The following is a 25,191-nucleotide window of genomic DNA, read 5'->3' on the forward strand; positions in this document are numbered from 1 at the left end:
TAGACATCACCCTCCTGAATGACATGGTGTAATTTGACATTGGTAGCTTCTTCCGTTCTCGAGTTATCTGAACCAAACCATCAAAAATCGGATATTTGACCTCACTGTGACCTTGACCTTTGACCGATTTTGACCAAAATCTAATCAGCACTTGCCATCACCCTTCTGAATCACGTGGTGTAATTTGACATTGGTAGCTTCTTCCGTTCTCGAGTTATCGTGCCTACAAACAAACAAACAAGCAGTCATAGACTGGTACTTACGAAATCGTCAACTTGACCTCTGACCTTGTCCAATAAAAGCTGTCTCGAGAGAAGGTAGCGACGCAAATCAGAAGTTTCTACGATGATTCTGTACCAAACCATCGAATGTTTTGGATGTTTGACCTCACTGTGACCTTGACCTTTGACTGATTTTGACCAAAATCTAATCAGCACTAGCCATCACCCTCCTGAATCACGTGGTGTAAGTTGACATTGGTAGCTTCTTCCGTTCTCGAGTTATCTGTATCAAACCATCAAAAATCGAATATTTGACCTCACTGTGACCTTGACCTTTGACCGATTTTGACCAAAATCTAATCGGCACTAGCCATCAACCTCCTGAATCACATGGTGTAATTTGACATTGGTAGCTTCTTCCGTTCTCGAGTTATCGTGCCTACAAACAAACAAACAGAAACGGAAGTCATCAATATACTTATGAAATCTAAGGATTTCGTAAGTAACAATCAGAAACGGAAGTCATCAATATACTTACGAAATCTTTAGATTTCGTAAGTAACAAGCAGTCATAGACTGGTACTTACAAAATCGTCAACTTGACGGTTAAGAGCCACAAAAGGTGAATCCTACAGCAGATCAAGTTGACAAGTTAATTTATCTTATACTTTTAATTAATCTATAAACAATATGTGAAAATACATGCCGTGGATTCAACGCATTTCTCAACTGCAATTGCTAACTCACCCCAGCTAATCTATATTGCAGCAGCAGCCAACCGGTACATGATTAACATTTGGCATAGACTATGCAATTTTCAAACAGCACATATTGTGAACTACTCATAATGTATTGGAAATTAAATATATATTTTGTTGGAATGAACATTCAGTTTACGAAATGTTCTAATATCAATAAAGTTTAAAGTTGTCAGTAAAATCTTGTTCAACATGTACTGTCCCAAACATAGATATGATTAACATGCAAATTGACTTTAAAACGAGCGCGTAATGCCGGGTGTTACAATCCCCCTCATGACCATAATCTTCAGTTTAGCCTCAGATATGACACCCAACATAAATCTCATAAAACATCCGATTTTTACCAGAATTTCGACAACCGAGTATTAAGCATACTTCACCGTTACCAAAAGTAAAGGCAGGGTTGAAATTGACTTTAAAAAATACCCCCGAGCGGGAGTGCCGGTCATCTCTGCGAGAGGTCGAAAGTAACTGTGCCAGACTGGAATAGGGGCAGTTTATAAAGTATGTACGCTGTACTTCCGGGTTTCAAAACCCCCCACCCCCTTCTGTATGTAGGCTATCGACCCCCACCCACCCCCTCTATATGTAGGCTAGTGACCCCCACCCACCCCCTCTGTATGTAGGCTAGTGACCCCCACCTACCCCCTCTGTATGTAGGCGAGTGACCACCCACCCACCCCCATATGTGTCTCATATCACATCACAATACTTGAAGATTACAACGAACTGTAGATTTATCTCAAATGCATCAGTAATTCTTAACTATTGTAATACAGTAATATGGAACAATTATTGACGTCAACGGATTCAACATCACGACTAAAATGTTCCTGTGAACGGGGATATTTTTCCCCCTCGCGATGACGACAGGCTCACCTTCATCTTCTGAAACGCTTTCATGTAGTCTGACACCACTTTCATAATGTATGTATGCAGCCGTCGTACCACCCGCCCACCCCTGTAAGCAGGCCGTACGCGGGCTTTAAACCACCCACCCCTGTCTCAGGCCATACACGGGCTTCAAACCACCCACCCCCCTCATACATCACTAATCGCTTGCAAAGCCAGCAGTTCCTTATGAACCGGTTTTTGTAAGTCATGACGATGCAGTCCCTAGCGGGGTAATTTACCTTTTTCTTTTAATATCACAGCACGTCATTTATGAAAATAAAAGTACAAATTGACATTCATGACAATGTTAATGTCATAAATGAAAGTAAGTGTGCATATAAAGTTGTGTTCCATTGTTTTAGTTAAATCTGACAAAAGCTTCAAATATAATATTTGTCTCAGAGTTCCGGTTCTTAATTTAATACTTTTTTTTTTGTATGTACTTTATGAACGGCCCATACAGGGAATCAGAGCGAAGTTTGAAGGGCTATAAAATCGGAAAGAGAGCAAATTTCAAAAAAATGGCTCGTGTTGTTCTCGATAATAGTCCATAGTATCTGAATCACGAATAACATTTGATCTCTCTTGATAAATGAGGGAGGAGATACGATTGGAAATCGACGATTTTCGCAACTTTGACAGCCTCGTGACGTTAACCTCGACCTTGGACGACCTTGAAAGTTATATCGTTGTGCATGTCTCATCGACCTCTATCCATTCCACTCTTGGTTATTTGTCTCCACTCGGTTTGATTGTGGACGGACGTACGTACGGACAGACTTCGAGACTTATTATTAGGTCATCTCAACTGAGATGATAGAGATGACCTAACGAGCGCGTAATGCCGTGTGTTACAATCCCCCTCATTAGCATAATCTTCAGTGCATAATACCTCAGATACAACACCCGAAAAAAATCTCATAAAACATCTGATTTTTACCAGAATTTTGACAACCGAGTTTTAAGCATCCTAAGGGATCGCAAAAACCGAAGACAAAATTAAAATCGAAGTTAAAACGAACTCGTAACGTCGAGCGAAGCAAAAATACTCCATTTCTCCACGCAATTATTGAATATTATTTCATCAAAGTCACAAAACCGTACTATACGGCCATCCACCAACAATCTTTACATAATCCGACGGCTTAGCGAGTCAGGCATGCGACGATAACCTTTATTGGGATAAAAAATGACTTTTTAACACCATGTTTATTGAAAACACCGTCAGCGGCACACGGAAAAACCTTAACGTGATTCAACGACGCGTCTGCTCGAGCGCACTGCATCATGGGACGACCCGTGACGCGTCAAGTGAAATATTTTTTATACAATCTTAAAACGTCTCCAAAACATCCGATTTTTACCAGAATTTCGACAACCGAGTTTTAAGCGTCCTAAGCATCGCAAAAACCGAAGACAAAATTAAAATTGAAGTTAAAACGAGCTCGTAACGTCGAGCGAAGCAAAAATACTCCATTTCTCCACATGAATTTACGGAATTATGTTTGACCTCACTGTGACCTTGACCTTTGACCGATTTTGACCAAAATCTAATCAGCGCAAACCATCACCCTCTTGAATCACGTGGTGTAATTTGACATTGGTGGCTTCTTCCGTTCTCGAGTTATCGTGCCTACAAACAAACACACAAACACACAAACACACAAACACACAAACAAACAAACAAACAAGCAGTCATAGACTGGTACTTACGAAATCGTCAACTTGACCTCTGACCTTGTTTAATAAAAGCTGTCTCTCGAGAAGGTAGCGACGCAAACCAAAAGTTTCTACAATGATTCTGTATCAAACCATCAAAATCGTAACGTCGACCGAAGCAAAAATCTCCATTTCTCCACGCAATTATACCTTAACGTAACTCAACGACGCGTCTGCTCGAGCGCACTGCATCATGGGACGACCCGTGACGCGTCGAGTGAAATATTTTTTATACAATCTGAAAACGTCTCCAAAACATCCGATTTTTACCAGAATTTCGACAACCGAGATTTAAGCGTCCTAAGCGATTGCAAAAACCGAAGACAAAATTAAAATCGAAGTTAAAACGAACTCGTAACGTCGCGCGAAGCAAAAATACCCCATTACTCCACATGAATTTACGGAATTATGTTTGACCTCATTGTGACCTTGACCTTTGACCGATTTTGACCAAAATCTAATCAGCACTAGCCATCACCCGCCTGAATCACGTGGTGTAATTTGACATTGGTAGCTTCTTCCGTTCTCGAGTTATCGTGCCTACAAACAAACAAACAAACAAACAAGCAGTCATAGACTGGTACTTACGAAATCGTCAACTTGACCTCTGACCTTGTCTAATAAAAGCTGTCTCTTGAGAAGGTAGCGATGCAAACCAGAAGTTTCTGCGATGATTCTGTACCAAACCATCAAAAATCGAATGTTTTGGATGTTTGACCTCACCGTGACCTTGACCTTTGACCGATTGTGACCAAAATCTAATCAGCGCTAGCCACCACCCTCCTGAATCACGTGGTCTGATTTGACATTGGTAGCTTCTTCCGTTCTTAAGTTGTCATTTTTTGGATGCTTGACCTTTGACCGATTTTGACCAAAATCTAATCAGCGCGAGCCATCACCCTCCTGAATCACGTGGTGTAATTTGACATTGGCAGCTTCTTCCGTTCTCGAGTTATCGTGCCTACAAACAAACAAACAAGCAGTCATAGACTGGTACTTATGAAATCGTCAACTTGACCTCTGACCTTGTCTAATAAAAGCTGTCTCTCGAGAAGGTAGCGACGCAAACCAGAAGTTTCTACGATGATTCTGTACCAAACCATCAAAAATCGAATGTTTTGGATGTTTGACCTCACTGTGTCCTTGACCTTTGACCGATTTTGACCAAAATCTAATCAGCGCGAGCCACCACCCTCCTGAATCACGTGGTCCAATTTGACATTGGTAGCTTCTTCTGTTCTCGAGTTATCGTGCCTACAAATAAACAAACAAACAAACAAGCAGTCATAAACTGGTACTTACGAAATCGTCAACTTGACCTCTGACCTTGTCGAATAAAAGCTGTCTCGAGAGAAGGTGGCGACGCAAACCAGAAGTTTCTATGATGATTCTTTTCCAAACCATCAAAAATCGAATGTTTGACCTCACTGTGACCTTGACCTTTGACCGATTTTGACCAAAATCTAATCAGCACTAGCCATCACCCTCCTGAATCACCTGGTGTAATTTGACATTGGTAGCTTCTTCCATTCTCGAGTTATCGTGCCTACAAACAAACAAACAAACAAACAGAAACGGAATTCATCAATATACTTACGAAATCTCTTGATTTCGTAGGTAACAAACAAACAGAAACGGAAGGCATCAATATACTTACGAAATCTTTAGATTTCGTAAGTAACAAACAGAGGACGGAAGTCATTAATATACTTAAGAACTCTTTAGATTTCATAAGTAACAAGCAGTCATAGACTGGTACTTACGAAATCGTCAACTGGACCTCTGACCTTGTCTAATAAAAGCTTTCTCGAGAGAAGGTAGCGACGCAAACCAGAAGTTTCTACGATGATTCTGTACCAAACCATCAAAAATCAAATGTTTTGGATGTTTGACCTCACTGTGACCTTGACCTTTGACCGATTTTGACCAAAATATAATCAGCGCGAGCCACCACCCTCCTGAATCACGTGGTGTAATTTGACATTGGTCGCTTCTTCCGTTCTCGAGTTATCATTTTTTGGATGTTTGACCTCACTGTGACCTTGACCTTTGACCGATTTTGACCAAAATCTAATCAGCACTCGCCATCACCGTCCTGAATCACATGGTGTCATTTGACATTGGTAGCTTCTTCCGTTCTCGAGTTATCTGTACCAAACCATCAAAAATCGAATATTTGACCTCACTGTGACCTTGACCTTTTACCGATTTTGACCAAAATCTAATCAGCAATAGCCATCACCCTCCTGAATCACGTGGTGTAATTTGACATTGGTAGCTTCTTCCGTTCTCGAGTTATCTGTACCAAACCATCAAAAATTGAATATTTGACCTCACTGTGACCTTGACCTTTGACCGATTTTGACCAAAATCTAATCAGCAATAGCCATCACCCTCCTGAATCACGTGGTGTAATTTGACATTGGTAGCTTCTTCCGTTCTCGAGTTATCGTGCCTACAAACAAACACACAAACAAACAAACAGAAACGGAAGTCATCAATATACTTATGAAATCTTTAGATTTCGTAAGTAACAAACAAACAGAAAGGGGTGAAAACTGAAAACAGTAACCTTCATCCATCTTCGAAGATAGCGGAGGTTAACAAGAAAGAGCAATCAAATATTGCAGACCCTCACCAGGACTTGTTTTGTGTGGCAAATCAATGTAAGGATGTACTTAATGAAAGGTAGTTGATTGCAAATGAAAGGTCTAAATGGTATAGTTGTAAATGTGTTAAGGTCAAAGGTCTGAAGTTCTAAATTGGTCTAAAGTGTCCAACGGGTCTTAAAAGGTTGAAGGAGTCTAAAGGGTTGCAATTGTCTGAAGGGGTCTCAGGGTCCCAAAACACGCAAAAAGGGTCGACAGGTCAAAGGAGTCTACAGGGTATTAAAATGTGTGAAGGTCCAAAGGATAGACTGTTGAGCCCCGAAGACCCTTCGACTCGTTTCTAAGGGTCAAATGGACCCCAAAGGGTGTGATGAGGTCTATGGGGTCTTAGGGTTATAAAGGGTCTTGAGGGTATTGGTGCTCTAAAGGGCCTTCGGGGTCTCAAAGGGTTTTCAGGTTCGAAAGGCTCTAAATGGTTTCAGGGGACTTCGAGTTCTAAAGGGTCTAATGTAATTAATACACATTCTCACATTCTGTGTGGACAAACAGACAAGCAAATGGACTCAAACACAACATCTTCTCTTCTGGCGAGGGTAACAAATTGAAAAACATGCGCCGTTTCAAACATCAGGCCTGACAAATTGGTTTGCCATGCATGCTTCCTTGGCATACAACCAATCCAAACATCCATTGACACCATACTCTGTCTGGAGCATTGATGCTGACAGTCTCTTGGGCTATTGGGCACAACCCTGGACAGGTCGCCACTCTGACGCAGGATACTCAAATGGCTCAATCATCTCAGGAAGCTGGTACTCATTTTGCTGACCTCGGAAGGATGACAGACTGAGTCAACCCCACCTGGTATAAATTCGACAGGAGAGCAGGATTTGAACTCGGGACCCTCGGATCCCAAGCCCACCACCATATCCATGAAGCCAACACCAGGCATCACACAACCCATCCATCCATCCATTAGGACCATACTCTGTGCAGAGCGTTGGTGCCGCCGAAGCAGTCTCCTTGGCTATTGGGAACAATCCTGGACGGGTCGCCACTCCGACACAGTATACCAGCATGCTGGCACTCATTTTGCCGACCTCGGAAGGATGACAGGTAGAGTCAACCCCACCTGGTGTTAATTCAACAGCTGAGCGGGATTTGAACTCAGGACCCTAGGATCCCAAGCCCACTACCTTAACCATTAAGCCAACACCAGGCATCACACAACCCATCACACCACAAATTGCACATGGAGGTAATGGTGAGCCCCTATGGACATTGCAGTACATATTTCGTTGTGTAGTCGTCATTATTTTATCACCTTTTATTTGCATACATACATGTCCACTATAAACTGTTTTTCCTCTCCCCCCCCCCCCCACCACCATGTCTTTGTGCTCAGTGATGCAGTGGACAGACGACAGTTTGTTCAATTTCTCCAACTGGGCCAGCGGCGAGCCGACTGGATATTCCACAGACTGCACACACATGAATTCTGCCGGCAAATGGATACTTCAGAATTGCAGGAATCACTATAGCTATGTATGCAAGCTCCCCCCAAGTAAGAATCTCATTTAACTCCTTCACATCCACCACAATGACTCAGCAACACAATGATACAGAATATACAATTTCTTTGGTTCGGTCGGTACTTGTGCTTGCTACACGTAAGCATGGTTTTATGCTATAATTGTTATATTTTGTATTTTGTTTCCTTTTAGTTAATAATTTATTGGGGTTTTTTTATATTTATTGATAACATGCTCTTCATTGAGCTGATTTTTGTACTGGGTCCTATTCCTGAAAGAACTGCATCAAAATGAAATCATCCCGCACCATGCATTGGGTACTGTATCATGAAGGACACCATTGTTCAATGGGTTGTTAACGGACCTCCTTTGTTCTTCAGACAGGTTTGACATCAGGTTGGATTTCTAATTTGCTTACACGTGGGACATCAATGATCCCACCATATATTTTTTATTTCTTCTTATTCTGTTAAGGGAATGTGGATGGGGTGGTACCTCTTTCTCATAGGTAGGATCTTAGTGTCATCCTTATTGTTGTTTAGTCATTGATCTTAGTTGTTGTATTTTCTACTTATTACCTTCAGTTTTTTTCACCTCAATTCCTCTGTTTCATGTCTTAAAAGATTTTTTTAATTAAAATTTTTTAAAAATATCTTTTCCCTTCTCACCTTTATACCCACTGTAACCATGTGACTTCTCCACCACCTCTTCTTCTTCTTCCTCTTTTGCCGATCCACATTCACCATACACCTTCACGATCTTTTCTTCAACCTTTCCTTTTCCCATTATCTTGCCGAATCTTAGTAATAATAATAATAATTTTAAAAAACTGTCTGAAAATGTTTCAACTTCCACTTCCACATGTGTGGCTCTCTGTATTGTATTATAATTCACGACTCTTCTTCTTCAAAACACTGTTTTCAACTTGACCTTTCCTTCATCCCGTGTCTAAAAAGTTCCACTGTTATTACGTTTATTTTCTCCATTCTCTTCACTCACTTTTATTGCATCCCTCACGTAACATCCTTAAACGTATATCTGATTAAAAAACTCAAATGAGTTAAGATCCTCATCCTCTTAATGATGACGTCATAAAAACGAATATGATGTCATTGTGATGTATCAGGTTTGCAATAAATTATCTGTGCTAATGCCCGGCTTGATTCCCGCAAACAAAATTCAAACAGCTTGCCTCGTTTCGGAGATAATGGTAGAGGCGATTTCCATTAGCGGCAATATTATGACGTCAACTTTTTTTCTAGGAAGAATTTCCAAAATCGGAGATGGTTACTGCCTGCGTGTGGGATTTCTGCATATACATGGCAAGTTTCACGAAGATCCAATGAAAACTCTGGGTTGTGAAACAAAAAATAGGAATGACGTCATAAAATTGATATGACGTCATGGTGATGTATCATATGTGTGGCAATTCATCTCTGCTAATGCCCTGTTCGATTCCCGAAAACAGAATTCAAAAAGCTTGCCTAGTTTCAGAGATAATTTTTTCGGCGATTTCCATTAGCGGAGATATTCTGACGTCATAACTTTGTTTCTGGGAGGAATTTTCAAAATCGGAGATGGTTACTGTCTGCGCAGATAATTTTTACATATATATGCCAAGTTTCAGGAAGTTTCGATGAAAACTGTAAGCTGTGAAACAAATGAAACAAAAAACAAAAAATGTCAAAAAATAGGAATGACGTCATAAAAATTGATATGACGTCATAGTGATGTATCATATGTGCGGTAATTCATCTCTGCTGATGCCCTGTTCGATTCCCGCAAACAGAATTTAAAAAGCTTTCCTCGTTTCGGAGATAATTTTTTAGGCGATTGCCATTAGCGGAGATATTTTGACGTCCTAACATTTTTTCTGGGAGGAATTTTCAAAATCGGAGATGGTGACTGTCTACGCAGGGTATTTTTACATGTATATGCCAAGTTTCAGGAAGTTTCGATGAAAACTGTAGGCTGTGAAACAAAAAAGTCCACAAGAATAAGATGAAGAACAACAACGTGAGTAAGACTTCGAGATCCTCCACAAGGATCTAAAAAAATAAAAAATCACAGTTTGCAATGCACGCTCATGTTCCATCAATCATGCTTTCTTTCTAACTTCAGCGCCAATTCACCCCACCTCCTTAATTCTACCTCAATGTAACTTCTCATCCATTATACCCTCCTCTTACCCCTCATCCTACCTCCTCTCTTAGCACCTCTTCACTGTCCTCTGCTTTACTAACAGCTCATCCACTGGTGTCCCAAAATATGTGGTGATCCAACATCAGTGGGCTCTGTTCTAACCAAACAGATATCTCACTCTCTCAATCAGTGCACTCCTCAATAACTCAAACATGCTCTTTCTTTCCTCTCATCACACCTCACACTCTTCCTAACCCCTCAAATATTGTGCCTCCCCCTGCCTACTCCCTTCTTCACCATACCACTACCAGGTCTCATCTTTCCCTTCACCCACCTCTCCCCTCGCACTTCTGCCCCATTGCTGTGCCTGTTCTCATCATCCCCCCTCCCTCTCAAAGCTTCCTTCTCACCCCTCCCTCTCAAAGCAACCTTCACTCTCTTCACCCCCTCCCACCCCGAAGCTTCCCTCTTACCTTTCTCAAAAGCTCTCCCCTCACTCCCCCTTCTCAAGCCCCCCCCCCCCAGCAACATCCAAAAGCTGCCTCCACCTCCCTCTCTCTTCCAACTCATTCCTCCACCTCCTCCAATCTTCGACTTTCCTCTGCCCCTCTCTTAATACTCCCTCTCTTAGTACACTCTGCCTCACCCCATCACCACCAAGCCTTTTGTCCTCCTTGCCCCCCACCCCCCATCCCAAGCTCTTCTGCAATCTGTCATCAACTGTCAGCAACTCTCACTACCTCCCCTCCTCCTCCCTCATCCAACCCCCCCACACCCCTTTGCCCTCCCCTCCTCTGCACTCAAAGTCTCCTCACCTCCCTCTTCCTTAACAGTATGGACACCAACCATCTGGAGCCTTTGCTCTAACCTGACAGATCTTTCCATACAGGTTGTCACTGCCAAACCAGACATAATCTGCTTAACAGAAACTTTCCTCCCTCAAGACGTCTCTGACTCCTTAGTTTCTCTCCCTGGTTACTCCCTCCTCCGGTGTGATAGACCTGAGCCTCGTCCTGGTGGCGGAGTTGCTCTCTTCATCAAAAACTCTATTCCTCACTCCCCATGCACTGCTCTCACTCCCCCACACACTCAGGAATACCTCTGGCTACGGCATCCCCTCCACTCCCATCTCGTGTTTATATGTGCTGTACCGTCCACCAAACAGTGATGACTCCATTTACATCTCGCTCACCAAAAACATTGACCAACTTCTATCCTCTCATACCAACTCTCTCTTCCTCATATGTGGTGACTTAAATTGCCATCATGCCAGATGGTTGGGTGTGGGTTCCTCGCTCACCTGCCATGGCACTTCAGCAAAGGACTTCTGCAACTCATTGGGACTGACTCAATCGGTCAACTTCCCGACCCGGATCTCAACCAACGTTACTCCATCTCTTCTGGATTTGATTTTGACCAATTCCCCTAAATGCTGTTCTTCCTCTGCTCCAAGCTGTTCTTCCGACCACGTCCTTGTCAAAGTGGATAGCTCTCTGGCTGTTATTAGAGAACCACCTCAGCGCCGTCGAGTCTGGCATTTCACTCAGGCTGACTGGCAGGGTCTCCAAGCAGCCATCAAACTTCTAGACTGGTATCCCATTGCTACTTTCTCCAACATCAACTTGTTCTGGGAATTCTTTCAAAGAATCTCTCTCTCTCTCTCTCTCTCTCTCTCTCTCTCTCTCTCTCTCTCTCTCTCTCTCTCTCTCTCTCTCTCTCTCTCTCTCTTTCTCTTTCTCTTTCTCTTTCTCTTTCTCTTTCTCTTTCTCTTTCTCTTTCTCTTTCTCTTTCTCTCTCTCTCTCTCTCTCTCTCTCTCTCTCTCTCTCTCTCTCTCTCTCTCTCTCTCTCTCTCTCTCTCTCTCTCTCTCTCTCTCTCCCCTCTCTCTCCCCCTAACCTCACCCCTCTCTCTCCCCTCCCCACCTCACCCCCTCTCTCTCACCTCACCACTCTCTCTCTCTCCCTCCCTTCATCTCTTCATGTCTCTGTCTCTCTTCATCTCTCTCTCTCTCTCTCTCTCTCTCTCTCTCTCTCTCTCTCTCTCTCTCTCTCTCTCTCTCTCTCTCTCTCTTTTTTTTTTATCCCCTCTCGTCTTCAGTTGTCATACCTCTCCTCCCGCCCATGGTACACTGAAGCTTGTGGTGAGGCAGTTGTCCTGAAATAACTTGCTTTCGCCTCATCGAAAGCAAACCCAACTGAGGGCAATTTCAGTTCTTTCCACAAAGCTCGGAACAAGTGTGTGTCTACCCTGAAGAGAGCCAGGAAATAACGTTATTCTAATCTCATATCTGAACTCTCAAACCTGTCTTCTTCCTCCAAATCCTGGTGGCGTCTGTTTAAGTCTTTTTGTGTTGTATGTTCCCCCTCTATCCCCTCCCTCACCTCAAATGGCTGCACAGCTAACACTGCATTTGAAAAGGCTGAATGCCTAAACTCCATGTTTCCTTCGAAATATTGTGTCCCAAAACCATCGCTTTCTGTACCCACCTTACCCAGTCACACCCAGCTGTTCCTGGATGGTATCTTTTTCTCCCAACAAGATGGAGATTTTGCTGTCAAACCTTGACTAATTCTGCAACTGGTGCAGAGGGCAACAGCCCACGTGTCCTAAAAACCTGCTCTGCTGCTCGTGCTCACCTTCTCTCTGTTCTAGTCACCCTCTCATTTGCTCAAGTCCTGGAAATCAGCAACCATTGGAGTCAGGTCAGGGATAGGAGCATGCGCTGGAGCAGTGCGTCATTGTGTCCGTTTTCTGCCGTTCCACTTTCCACTCCAGGGGCCTCCGTCTCGCCATCCCCAGGCAGATGCCTGACCCATCCCCATCTCCTTGAGATGCTGGTCAACCTGCTGCAACCACGAGGTATGTGGTCGGCCCATTGGCCTCCTCCACTCATGAGACTCCCTCGCTGAGAGAATCTGGTGAGCAGGATCAGCGTCAGGAAAACGAGCCACATGTCCATACAGCCGCAGCTGACACTCACGGACTATGCAGGTAACAGATCTCATTTGAGCCTTTCTCAGCAACCGCTCGTTGGACAGAAAGTCCGACCAACGAGAGCCAAGAATTCTCTGAAGAGACCTTGTACCAAAGGAATTAAGGCTCCGTCTGAGATCCCTGGTCAGAGTCAAAGTCTCCCATCCGTAGAACAAGACTCGGACTTTCGTCCTTCTGCACAGGTACCGACAGTGCCACACCCCATGATCCCGTGAATCCATGACTCCCCAGGCCTGACCCAAACGTCTATTGACCTCTGGCTCACAGCCAGCAGAGAAATGAATATCACTGCCAAAGTAAGTGAATCTCTCTGTGACTGACAACATCCTCACCACAAACAGGTACAGACAGGAGAGCAGCATCCAAGATGTCATTGAAAGCCTGGATCTATGTTTTGACTCCAGTCTCACCTCATGTTTGGAGTCAGGCATCATTTAATATTACCTTTCTCATTGTCACAACCTTTCACATAGTTACCAAACTGGAAATCATCAAAAACATCTGCCATCTGCCTGTAAATCAGCAAACATTATCACTCTGCATAAAAAGATGCAAAAACAGATCCCTGCAACTTTCGACCAATCAGCCTACTTCCAATCATCAGCCAGGTCATGGAATCCATCATCACTTCGACATTAAATCCTTCCTCTTCTCCAATGGATTGATTTACGATCATCAATTTGGATTCAAATCAGGTCACTCTGCCCTGGACGTGATGCTTCTGCTTTCCCAACAATGGTGGAAGTGCAAAATGCCAAACATGAGATCAGAGCCATCTCCTGAGACATATCACAAGCTTTCAATACAGTCTGGCACCCAGCCCTGCTCACAAAACTCTCTTCCTATGGTATCCAAGGACATCTCTACTCATGGCTCACAATTTCCTCTCCTTTCGCAGCCAACGTGTGGCCCTCAATGGAGTTCTTTCATCCCCCCTTCCTGTCCAGGCTGGAGTTCCTCAAGGTAGCGTTCTGGACCCTGTTATTTTTTCTGGTTTTCATCAATGATCTCTCCGACTCTCTGGAAAATCCTCTTTATCTCTTTGCTGTTGACTCCACCCTCTGCCATACCATCTCTCATCCTTGAGATCGGCAGGCAGCTTCTTCACTCTTTGCAGATCTGGATAAAATGAAATAAAATCACTCCTGGGTCCAACATTTGGAACATGTCATTCAATCTTGACAAATCTCACACTCTTACGATGTCTCTCTCTGAAAGGACCGTCTGGAACCCTCTCCAGACACTTTCGTCAGACAAAGCTTTCGTCCACAGCCTGACAGAGTAATGCTCTCCCCTCTGAGCTGGTGCTCCTGCCCCTCACCTTTCTTGGCTTCACGCTATGGAAGCCAAGGCATTTAGGATCATTGGTATCTCCTGTGATGAAGCTGTCTTTGGGCCTCTCACTCTCACCACAGGCAGGTCGGTGGTCTTTCTGTCTTCCAATGTCTCTTCTCTGGCCTTGCCTCCCCTGCCCTGTCTGTGATCTGTCCCCCCTCTCTCACCCCCCCCCCCCATATTTCCGCAGGGCGTTCAAGGTCCGCCAGCAACCCCCTTCTTGTAAAACTACAAAAATCAAGAATTACTGCTCACCTTCACTCTTTCATTCCTCTTTTCCCACCTCTGTAACCAACTCCCACACTCTCTTCACTCCCACTCTTTCCTTCAGGTCTTCAAAACAGCTGTTCACTACCACCTCTTATGTTCCCCATCCAAAACCACGATCTTTTCTACCCCCGTTAATCCACCCCATATCCACCACCTTCAAATTCCCTGCTTTGGTTCCTGGAAGTCCCTGTAATGTCCATCTTGTATACCCCATGTTCCCCACCCCATCCCTCTTCCTTCCACAGATCTCCTAATGTCTCTGTTCTCCACTGTTTTGTGCTTCCTTCTCCCACCCCTCTTGTCTCCTGCTTATTTTCTCTCCTGCTCCCTTTGCTACATCTTCTCTGTGTTAGCTCTTACACAAGCATCAACAGTGTGTAGAAAAAAAATAATCCTCATTTGCTCTCAGGGAATCTGTATTATATGTGTTTGTTGCCATTTTTCTTAGATATAGCAAAACAGATCTTCGTTAAACTCTCAGAGGTGCATCAGTGAGTACCAGGAGGTGTTTTATGCAAAAAACGTTTTTTGAAAATTTGGGGAAAAAAAAAGTTAGATTTTTTGGAGATTTTTAAAATCCGCTCCATCCCACCGAAGCCTTTGTAACAATGTGAAAGGTAATATTAAATAATCCCCAACCCCATTCCTTAGTGGATGTCGGGAAGTGTTTTAGACCCCCCACACAAAAAAAAAATAGAAAACAAAATTTGATTTCAAAAATGCCAACAGGATTAAAACAGCACCGGGAAATGCCAGGTACCCCTGTGCTCGTCTTATATGAATCTCCAAATGGGGATTGGCATTGCATGGAGATTAGATCAATGATGAGAAGCAGAATACCTCCTCCATAAACGTCATTAATTGGGTTTTGATTGACCATTTTGATAGACACGGTAATTCTTCCAAGTCGAGCTTAATTTGCAGAAGCTTAGAATCCAAATTCTTCATGCTGTACTGCTGTCTTCAGCCAGAGGCAATGAAACAAAGTAAGCCTTTGGATTGGCACTTTGGCCACAATCCGAGTTACCTGTAATAGCAAATTGCAGGATTGATCGCCTGCCTTAATTTTTAGGACCCTCAGTGATTTGTAACTGCTGAGGCAGACTCTTGAAGCTTCATAAAGTAACCTTCAAGGTGAGATGAAATAAAATCGGACTGTTAATTCCTCTTTGCTGCATATTCCATCATTTTTGCGTCAATTCCAGTTTATTATCCTGTTAAAATTCACGAGATAAGACACCTCTTTGAAGTTGTGAGAATTGCCTCGAGGTACATCTGATTAGCATTTAGTTAATATGATCAATTCACACAGTTTCAATCGTTGGTGAATTCGTGTACTTGCTCAGTCTTGTCCCAGATGGGTTCCAATGAGGAACGATAGTTGGTTGTTAGAGAGTGAGCATCGATTTCAGGACAATTTAAACTGTCCGAACAATCCCCAAATTAACTGCTGTGATGTCATCGTGTAGTGAAAGACTACAAGTTACAACATCCCTGACATTGATCTGGCCGATATGGCTGACAGGATGGCCAAGAGGTGCCTCTAAGCTGCCTAGTCTGGATTCAAATCCTGACCCAGGTACAAACTGTCATCCTGGTGTTTTATAAGCAGGGTGATTCATCAATGTGTGTGCCATCCCTCAGATGGATGTTAAACTGGGTGTCCCCTTTGTTGGTGGATGTTGAAGATCCCATGGTGTCCTTCATGAAGAATAGGCAAGCTGTCACCAGCACGATGAACAAATTCCAAATTGCTGCCCTACAGAGGGCATTGCTGCAGCCTCAGACAATGATGCTATCCTGCAGCCTTGTACTTGTATACATAAGAGCAACAAGAAGATCTGGCAGATCATCAAAATAATCTTAAGAAAGCAGTGAACCCCACGTTAGACTTTCAGATGGAACATGATGGAACAGACTTTCAAGGAGACATTATAAGGAACTGAGTGATATAATGAGAGAGTGGAGGGAATCGTTTGGATTTCAGGATAGCACCGGTGCAGTTGATTGAACCTTGCATGGAAAATTACACAAGAGGTTCTGTCCACAAGCCTTTAATCAATTTGGTCAAGAGACGGTGTTACATATCATGTTACAAAGCTAATGGGTAGCCTTTAAACATGGATACAAGTTTTGTGGATTAATAAACGTGGGGACACATTGTTCAAGTGTGACAGCAAGGTCTGTGTGATGTTGTGGAAGAGTCCCACGAACAACCTATCAAAACCCAATAACAGTTAGAGTAAGGGTCCAAGCTGTGACTAAGCTGTCGGGAGGCTGTGCAAGATAAATAAAAAAGGGAGCACATACCCGAAGCTTGTTATGCATTGTCAGGAAAAGCGTGTGTCCCAAAACTTTTAGTAGGATAATGTATGACTTCAATGGTGGTTCAGGTCACATACCAAGCTGTTCACCAAGGAGAATTGACATTCCCTCAATAGTGAAGAATAAAAACATGGGACTTTCAAAATGACGTAATCTGCCCCAGAATACTCGGCATGCATGTGCAGAAACCCCGAGATATAGGGATCTTTGGGGAACATGTGAACTGCTAACATGCATGCGAGATAAGGATGTCCCTAAAATGGTTCACAAAGCCGAAAATACCTGGAAAAGTACCTGAGAAAAAGGGCTGTGCCTCTGCACAACGAAGGAGTTGCTGGGAGAGGGAGACACCGTATCTAGTTTGGGTGCTTCTGAATAGTGATGGGCAAGTCATATACGGGGCTTGTAAAATCGTAGGGTAAGTTTACTGTTAATCATGGTGCAAAATGGAAGTGAAAGGGATGGAGGGGCTGTGAGAGCTGTTCTAAATATATTGTTTGTTTGGTTTCGGAGCCATAAGAGAAACTATATTCGATTTTTGCATCTATTGCTAAAATGATAAGCGTGTGTGTGTGTGTGTGTGTGTGTGTGTGCGTGCGTGCGTGCGTGCGTGCGTGCGTGCGTGCGCGCGCGCGCCACAACTCACATGTATCAACAGGAAATTGTAGGAACCAGACACCTCTCATCCAAGGATATTTCCGATATTTCCATGATTCCGATTTGCATTGAGGAACAGAACGTTTATGGCTAACCGTTTTGAAATTGACTCCGTTTCGCCTAAATGCTGAAAATTATGTTAAAAAGACAATTTCACTATCAGATCTCATGCTACCAACAGCAGGTTAAAAGTTTTCGAAAGTCTCATATCGCGAATGTACAAATATTCAGGGTTAGGTTGGCACCAGTTGAGCTGATACATGTATTTGTCCTAAAGAAAATGGTGTTTGTGGTTATTTGCAATGTGAATTGATACGGAGTAATCTTGACGTATAAGTTGTAGGATGCATAGGACTGTTGAGGCATGTCCGCAAGAGAGGTTGGAGACGCAAATGGCCTGCAGGAAATAGTGAAGCAGGAGCAGTGTATGCGTATACAAATACATACACTTGTGCATTATCAAACAGCACTACACGAAAAGGACAATATAACACTGTTGCACAATAATTATCACTGCAAAGTAACACATTGCCACTTCTATTCATAAAATGTTCAGATTTCAAAACTTGCAGACGTGTGTGGAACATCTCCCAGGAATCCGATTGTCTGATTGATTGCTGGTGTAGTTTTCACGTGCGCAAAAACGTATTTGACTCGGGTGACATAAAAGCATTGTTTTGGTGATCGTTTTCCATACAAAGTCAGAAACAATGTTTTGGGCCATCATTTTTCCAAATAAAGTCAGCAAAAAAACTTTTCCCCACCAAACATGCACACTAATGTTAACAAAAATATCGACTCTCCGTGAGCACTTGCGTGGTGTACCAATATGGCCGGTGTTCACCTGTTGATGAAATTTCTTTTTTCTTGAAACGTACACAGATGAAGATTGGAAAGGTAGGTAAGTAATCCAATACAAAAGAACAAGTTTCAAGTAAGCCGGCGAGGTCACAGAATTGAACGAATGAAACATCACCTCGGAAGAGTAAAGGACACAAAGCCCCAGCAATTCCATATCATTCTGTAGATTTTCTTCCAATTATCGGAATTTTGGGAATCATATCCTCCCAAGATATACAAAAAAATACACATTTTTCTACTAAATGAGGAGAGTGAAGCAGAATTGCTGGAAGCTTGCCCAGAATCTAATTTCTTATTTTCAAAACTATCCAAGGCATTGTTACGAGGATCATGTCGGGGAAACGGCTGAGACATTCCGGGCCTGATTAAGGGCCTATTCGCTCCTATACCTAGCCCATCAAGCAGCATGTCAGGCACCATTACTCGCCAGGGTCCGAATCAAGATGAAGACCCAGGTGGTGGTTTCAGCTGACGAGGAGGTGAATTTAATAATCTGCGTTAAGTACCCAAAACCCAAATATCCTCTAAACGGATTTTATAAACCAACACAGCTATTCTCACTCAGCGATAGTGACAGTCTGAATCACTCAAAGACTGTTTGTTTATGGATGTGAATTTAACATGGAGAGGGGAAGGTACGGTGAAAGCACTCGTGCAATTTTTTTCTATACAATAAGAGAAAGAAATATGCACCGGGGGTTTCATACGGATGGCAGATCTTATGTATGGAAGGTAAGGCCTTAAGCACATCACAGGAGAAAGAGCAGAGTGATCAACAAGACATGGAATAACCTATTATGGCCCGTTTGGGTGCTGCAAGTCCAACAGGGTGTGCTTGGAGCTTGAAATTGAAAGGCAGGCAGATTTCATGGCCCCGTAGGTCAAAATGGAGAGCTTGGCATGATGCTGGGGCCGCAGCTCTTGGCAGGAGAAGAACGGATGAGGTGATGATGAGAGGTGTTGCCTCTGCATCCACAATCGAGCTCCACAGTAGACTCTTCAGTCCAGAGATCCTTTTAATACCTCGATCGATGCCCCACCCCATGGTGTTGCCCAGCCTTACCTGCTCTGTGTCCATTGGCCATTCAGGCATCACTCAAGACAAGGTTCCACTACTAAGCTTCTCGGCACATCCCGAACGTTTGAGATTTTGGCAAGAGCATGCCTAAACTAGTGCCTTGGCTGTCCCACAAGGCCACTTTCTTTTTAAAACACATAAAGGACAGATTTACAGAGGATAAAATATTAAAAAGGGGGTGAAGGAGAAGTGGTTTTATACACAAACATTAGGAGGGGAGGTGACATGCTTTATATACAATTATCGACGCATGTTCCTATTACAGCTCATTTTATTCACTCTTGCACGAAAACATGCACTAAGGGAAATAACTATTCCAAGCGATACATTCTTAACCCAAGAAGGCATTTCTGCAATAATATCAATCTCTCAGACAAAGGCAGATTTCTTCGGCATTCTCTTAGAGTGCTGAAAATATCATTAAATATATTACTGTGGGATTCTATCATTCTTCTCTTCAGTTAACATTCGAGGGTTTATGTTTTGGAAATAAGTTTTATGACATCGTAAAGCTTAAAATCCCATATTCCCTCAATTTTCGGCCTAAATTCAAGTTTCTTTTTCAGAATGTGTATAAAAACATTTGTAGATGGCGCTGTCATAAAATAGGCATTCGTGATCCCCTTTAAACGAGTTGGTCACATTTTTAACAACCATGTTTCCTTTTGTTTTTCAGAGATACTGAAAATGAACATAAAACAAGGTATGTTGTGATGACAAATGACTTCTGTATGCTATTTTAATTACTACTAAATAATTATAGGTGAGGTTGATGATGCTGTGAAAGTGAAAAAAAAACGAAAACCTCTGACTTCGGTACATCGTCTTGTCTGGCTGGGATTTCATAATGAAATTTTGCATCAAGAGTGTGAATAGAAAGTACGCGGGGATGACGTAAAGTCTGTTGTTTTCACATTGCAGGCAGACTGGTGGTCTATTCTCTAACATTGCTCCCTCTGCTCTGTGTGATCATTGCAGTACTCATGATTATCAAATGTTAAAAAAATTGGAGTGATAAGTTGTATTAGATTAGGGTGAGGGTGGGGTTCCTGGCTCTGCCCAGGAAAAAAAGCGACTTGAAATTATTTATAAGAAGAGAGAGGTTTTAGGACGCATTGGACATTGAAAAGCTATGGAGTTATCGGCCTCATCGTGGTTACATTTTGCTTGTGGGCCGGCAGCAGCACTGCTTGATCTCACATCCCAATATGCACTCATATCTCACATCCCAGTATTTTTATGCCCTTAACCTGAACCTCGGTACCCCCAGCAGTCCGGTATGCAAATTGGCCCAGCCGTGTTTTTTGTATGGATTTCAGACTTACCAAGCATACATTTACAGGGAATTTATTTATTCTGAAGTACAGCACCTATAAATTTAGGACCTCCAGGTGCTATGGTTTGGCCGTGAAAGAATAACGTATAAATGTACAAGCACTCCAGAGCAGCACTCGGAAGAGCGCATACCTACTCCAGGCTGAACGCTTTACTTTTTATATCCCACGGACAGGCCGGATCTGCATCCGGACCTGAACCAAAACCGAATCCGCTTGTTCTTGTCACCTACCCAACTCGTCCACCAAGTGTCATATCCATCAACAACTTTTTGAAATATCATTCTACCGTATATATAATTTTTGTCCCTATCTCTTAATGGTGATTAATCACTTAATAAATTATCTAATCTGGCTCCAGAACCGGATCTTCACCAAAATCATCAATTCGTCACTGGCAGACACCAAACCTGTCCACTAAGTTTAGTCCGAATCCGTCCATAATGTTTTGAGATATCGATTATATATCATTTTTGATCCCATCATCACTCAATGGTGAAGAATCACTTCGTATTAATTCTCGGATCCAGATCAGGATCTTCACCAAAATCTAATCAATTCATCTTTGTCACACACACACAAGCTCACCCCCAAAATTTTATTTGAACCAGTCCACAACTTTTTGAGATATCCTGTTCACAGACAAACAAACAAATAAACGAACAGGGGTGAAAACTGAACCTTTTTTCCAATTAGGTCAGTCAGGTTTCTTGACTGCCACTGGTAATCAGTAACCCAGTGCGACCTGCCTCATGGTCGGTGACTAAACTGACTACCCTCACTGGCTTGCCAATGGGGAGGGTGAGTGTGACACCCTGCAGGACTAAAAACAATACCTGCCAAAGGGCAAATGACCTCCTTTCGGGAGCCAACGGCCATCCCGTAAGGAGATAGTGTCTCCGAAAAAACACCCATCCAGTGAGACTGGCTTTTTAGGAAGTGGGTTGAAGACAGCAACCGCTCAGGATAGGACTACCGTTCTGACTTGAGGCCCGGTCACACCTTGACGTTTTAGCCAACGTATGCCGATTTTTGAATTTTTTTTCTAAAACGCTGGCACACGTTGAATACGTTATGGGTAAGTTTTGATAACATTGAGAGCACGCTGAAAAACATTGCCATACGTCGTTGTACGCTGGCTTTAAACGTTGTACTTTTCGGTTGTCCTCAAATTTTTTCATGCTTGAAATTTCACGACGTATGCCGGCGTATGACTCACACGTTCCGCTACGCTGGCCACAAGTTGTATGCACGGTCTGCGATTGTTGACAGACGTCAACACATGCTACTTGTAAGTTAATCATAAGTTGAGACACGCCGAGGTAATGTTTAGCGTACCCGAAACTTATTTCTAACCTATGATTAACGTGTTGTTGGCACGTTACGCGATCGTTGCCACACATCGACAGACGTTACTTTTAAGTTACTCATAGGCTGAAAGACGTCGGTATAATGGATCGTCCTTGCATCAGCGTCCACGGCCACGGCCAGGACACTTATTTGCAGCATTCTTCAAACTTTTCTTCGGCATGACGAGGATGTTCACACTTCGATGTCGAGCTTGGCTATGATTCCAATTGTCCATCGGCAGCGTCTATTTAAAATAGTCGAGTTTGAGCGTTTTAACACGTTCAGAAGAAACGCTTCAAATTTCCAAACCCCAGCGTCAAAAAACAAAGGCGAGTGACAGCAATTTAAATCGTTCATTGTAAACAATGAAAATAGCTGAGTGGTACCGTTTAAAAGTCGTTGAGTGTAAAATAAATCCAATTGTTGAGCGCAAGCGTCTACTTTCAATAGTGGAGATGCAGCCATTTAAATCGTTGAGTTTATCATTTAAATCGTTAAATCGTTAAACGCAAGGACGATCCATCATAACGCACACCCTCCCCTCACACTCACCTACTACTGCCAACATGAACAAACTACTACTAATACTGATACTGTTACTGCTGACATGGACATCGACTCAAAAAGGACTCGAAAACACTGTTGGGTTCCCCTTTTATGAGCAGCATTTTTATATACCAATTCCCAAAACCGCTGGGAACACGTCTTTATATGGCAGTTGTAAGCTAGAAACACGTTCATTTTTTTTTTGTCGACCGGAAGACGTCATTGGAATACGTCTACATACGTCGATGTGTGTTGGGACTACGTAAAGAATTGGTTCAAAGCACGTCAAACATAAGTTAGAAATAAGTTTCGCGTAAAAAAGACATTACCGCGACGTGTTTCGACTTATGAGTAGCTTATAAGTAGCCTTTGTGGACGTGTGTAAGCGTCCACATATTGTGTGTAAAACTTATCCCCATCGCATGCGGAACGTGTGTCATACGCCGAGTACGTCCAAAAATTTTGAACATGTTTAAAATTTCTTGACGTACTCTACTTACTACGACGTATGATAGCGTACTTTAGCGTTCTACTCACGTATACCAAACTTACTCATACCGTATTTGACGTGCCCCAACGTTTTAGACACATTTTTCTTAGGTCGGCATACGCTGGCAAGATCGCCAAGGTGTGACCGCGATGTTGTCACTTCCATTTCTACGGCAGTTATGATTCGAATCGTTGTGCGTCAGCCTTTTAATAGGCTACGTCACGACATCGTCGGCGATGCGTGCAACGCGCTATGCCTAAGTTAGACTATCGTTGGGCATCGGTTGTGTAGGCTGACAACAGGTTCAGCATTCGTTGGTATAAGTTATCTATAACACAACGAAACGTTCTGTGTCCATTACCAATGCGTTATACATAAGACCAAGTCGCTATGAATACGTCCGAATCTTTAAAAAAAAAACATCAAAAGTTCAACGTAAGCCAGCGTTTTACATACATTTTAATACGTTGCCATCGCTGGCTAAAACGTCAAGGTGTGACCGGGCCTTTAGGAGCGTTAAAGTGGTGCCCGGAACCATCTTGCACTCAGGTCTTATCAGGATTGCTGGTCTTACTTTCTGTCTCACTCAAAATATAACCACCGGGCGAGCTTTAATATCTCTCTCTCTCTCTCTCTCTCTCTCTCTCTCTCTCTCTCTCTCTCTCTCTCTCTCTCTCTCTCTCTCTCTCTCTCTCTCTCTCTCTCTCTCTCTCTCTCTCTCTCTCTCTCTCTCTCTCTCTCTCTCTCTCTCTCTCTCTCTCTCTCTCTCTCTCTCTCTCTCTCTCTCTCTCTCTCTCTCTCTCTCTCTCTCTCTCTCTCTCTCTCTCTCTCTCTCTCTCTCTCTCTCTCTCTCTCTCTCTCTCTCTCTCTCTCTCTCTCTCTCTCTCTCTCTCTCTCTCTCTCTCTCTCTCTCTCTCTCTCTCTCTCTCTCTCTCTCTCTCTCTCTCTCTCTCTCTCTCTCTCTCTCTCTCTCTCTCTCTCTCTCTCTCTCTCTCTCTCTCTCTCTCTCTCTCTCTCTCTCTCGCGCAAACAAACATCATACACTTTTCTTACTCACTCATTTTCATTCCTCACTTCACATTCTCTCTCTTTCCTTTCATTTCCCTCAGACAGCCTCCAATTAAATATGTCCGAAAAGTCCGAAAAGTTAATGGCCTCTAGTTCCCAGCATTATGGGGTGCGAAGCGAACAATCTCTGGTGACCTGTCTGTCGCTGCTGCCAACAAGAGGGGGGCTCAGTTAGTAGTACTATCAGTACCTCCCAAGACCCTTGCCTTTTGAACCGTGACTCATTTTCAATTCATTTCACCAACATCCGTGGTCTTTCTTCGAATCTTTTCTCTGTTGAACATCATCGAGTAAGCTCCTCTCCTAATATCTTGCTTTTCTCAGAGACCCAATTATCACATGACGTTCATGTTCATTCTTATAACATTTCAAACGACAACCTTCACTCACAATTCTGCTTCAAAGGAGGAGTCTGTGTCTACTCCAATATCAACACACCCGCTGTATGCCTTGTGGACCTCGAATCTCCAAGCTTTGATGTTATCTGGCTTAACATTTATCTCCCGACCATCACTATCTTTCTCTGTTTCACTTACTGCTCTCCACATTCGACAAACTTTATCGCTTTCTTTGACTCTCTTAACTCTTGCCATGAGGCCATGAGATCCAAACACCCTCAAGAAGAATTTCTTGATCTCGGAGACTTCAATGTACACCACAGGGAGTGGCTAAAATCTTCCCACACGGATTTTGGGGTTGCGGGGGGGGGGGGGGGGTTGAAACTCTTACATTTTCCATTCTTAATGATTTAAAACAAATTATCACCCACCCTAACCATATCCCAGATCGTCATGACCACACCACCAATACTTTGGATTTATTCTTCACTTCCAATCTGTTGCATTACAACTACACAATTTCACCTCCAATTCTTTCTTCTGACCACAGTCTTGTGAACATCACTTTACTTACCACCACTTCTTCTCCTCCGACTGCTCCGACGAAATGCCAGTATTGGCATTTTAATAATGCTGACTGGACTGGTTTACGAAACTTCTTTTCTGA

At 43.1% G+C, this 25,191-nt stretch overlaps 1 protein-coding gene across 6 annotated transcripts in view; it reads left to right on the plus strand.

Annotated features, from left to right (window-relative positions):
• LOC147030968 (macrophage mannose receptor 1-like) overlaps window positions 1–25,191 on the plus strand; it is a 355,425-nt gene that overhangs the window by 314,932 nt on the left and 15,302 nt on the right. For all 6 annotated transcript variants that reach the window (XM_085875590.1, XM_085875591.1, XM_085875593.1 and 3 more), the window contains 2 exons: window positions 7,610–7,768; window positions 20,075–20,101. In XM_085875590.1, coding sequence (XP_085731716.1) covers window positions 7,610–7,768; window positions 20,075–20,101 — 186 coding nt within the window. The remainder of the gene's footprint in view (window positions 1–7,609; window positions 7,769–20,074; window positions 20,102–25,191) is intronic.

This window comes from Eptatretus burgeri, chromosome 3 (assembly GCF_056783735.1).
Source record: "Eptatretus burgeri isolate ZD-2024b chromosome 3, Ebu_testis_v1, whole genome shotgun sequence".
Lineage (NCBI taxonomy): Eukaryota > Metazoa > Chordata > Myxini > Myxiniformes > Myxinidae > Eptatretus > Eptatretus burgeri.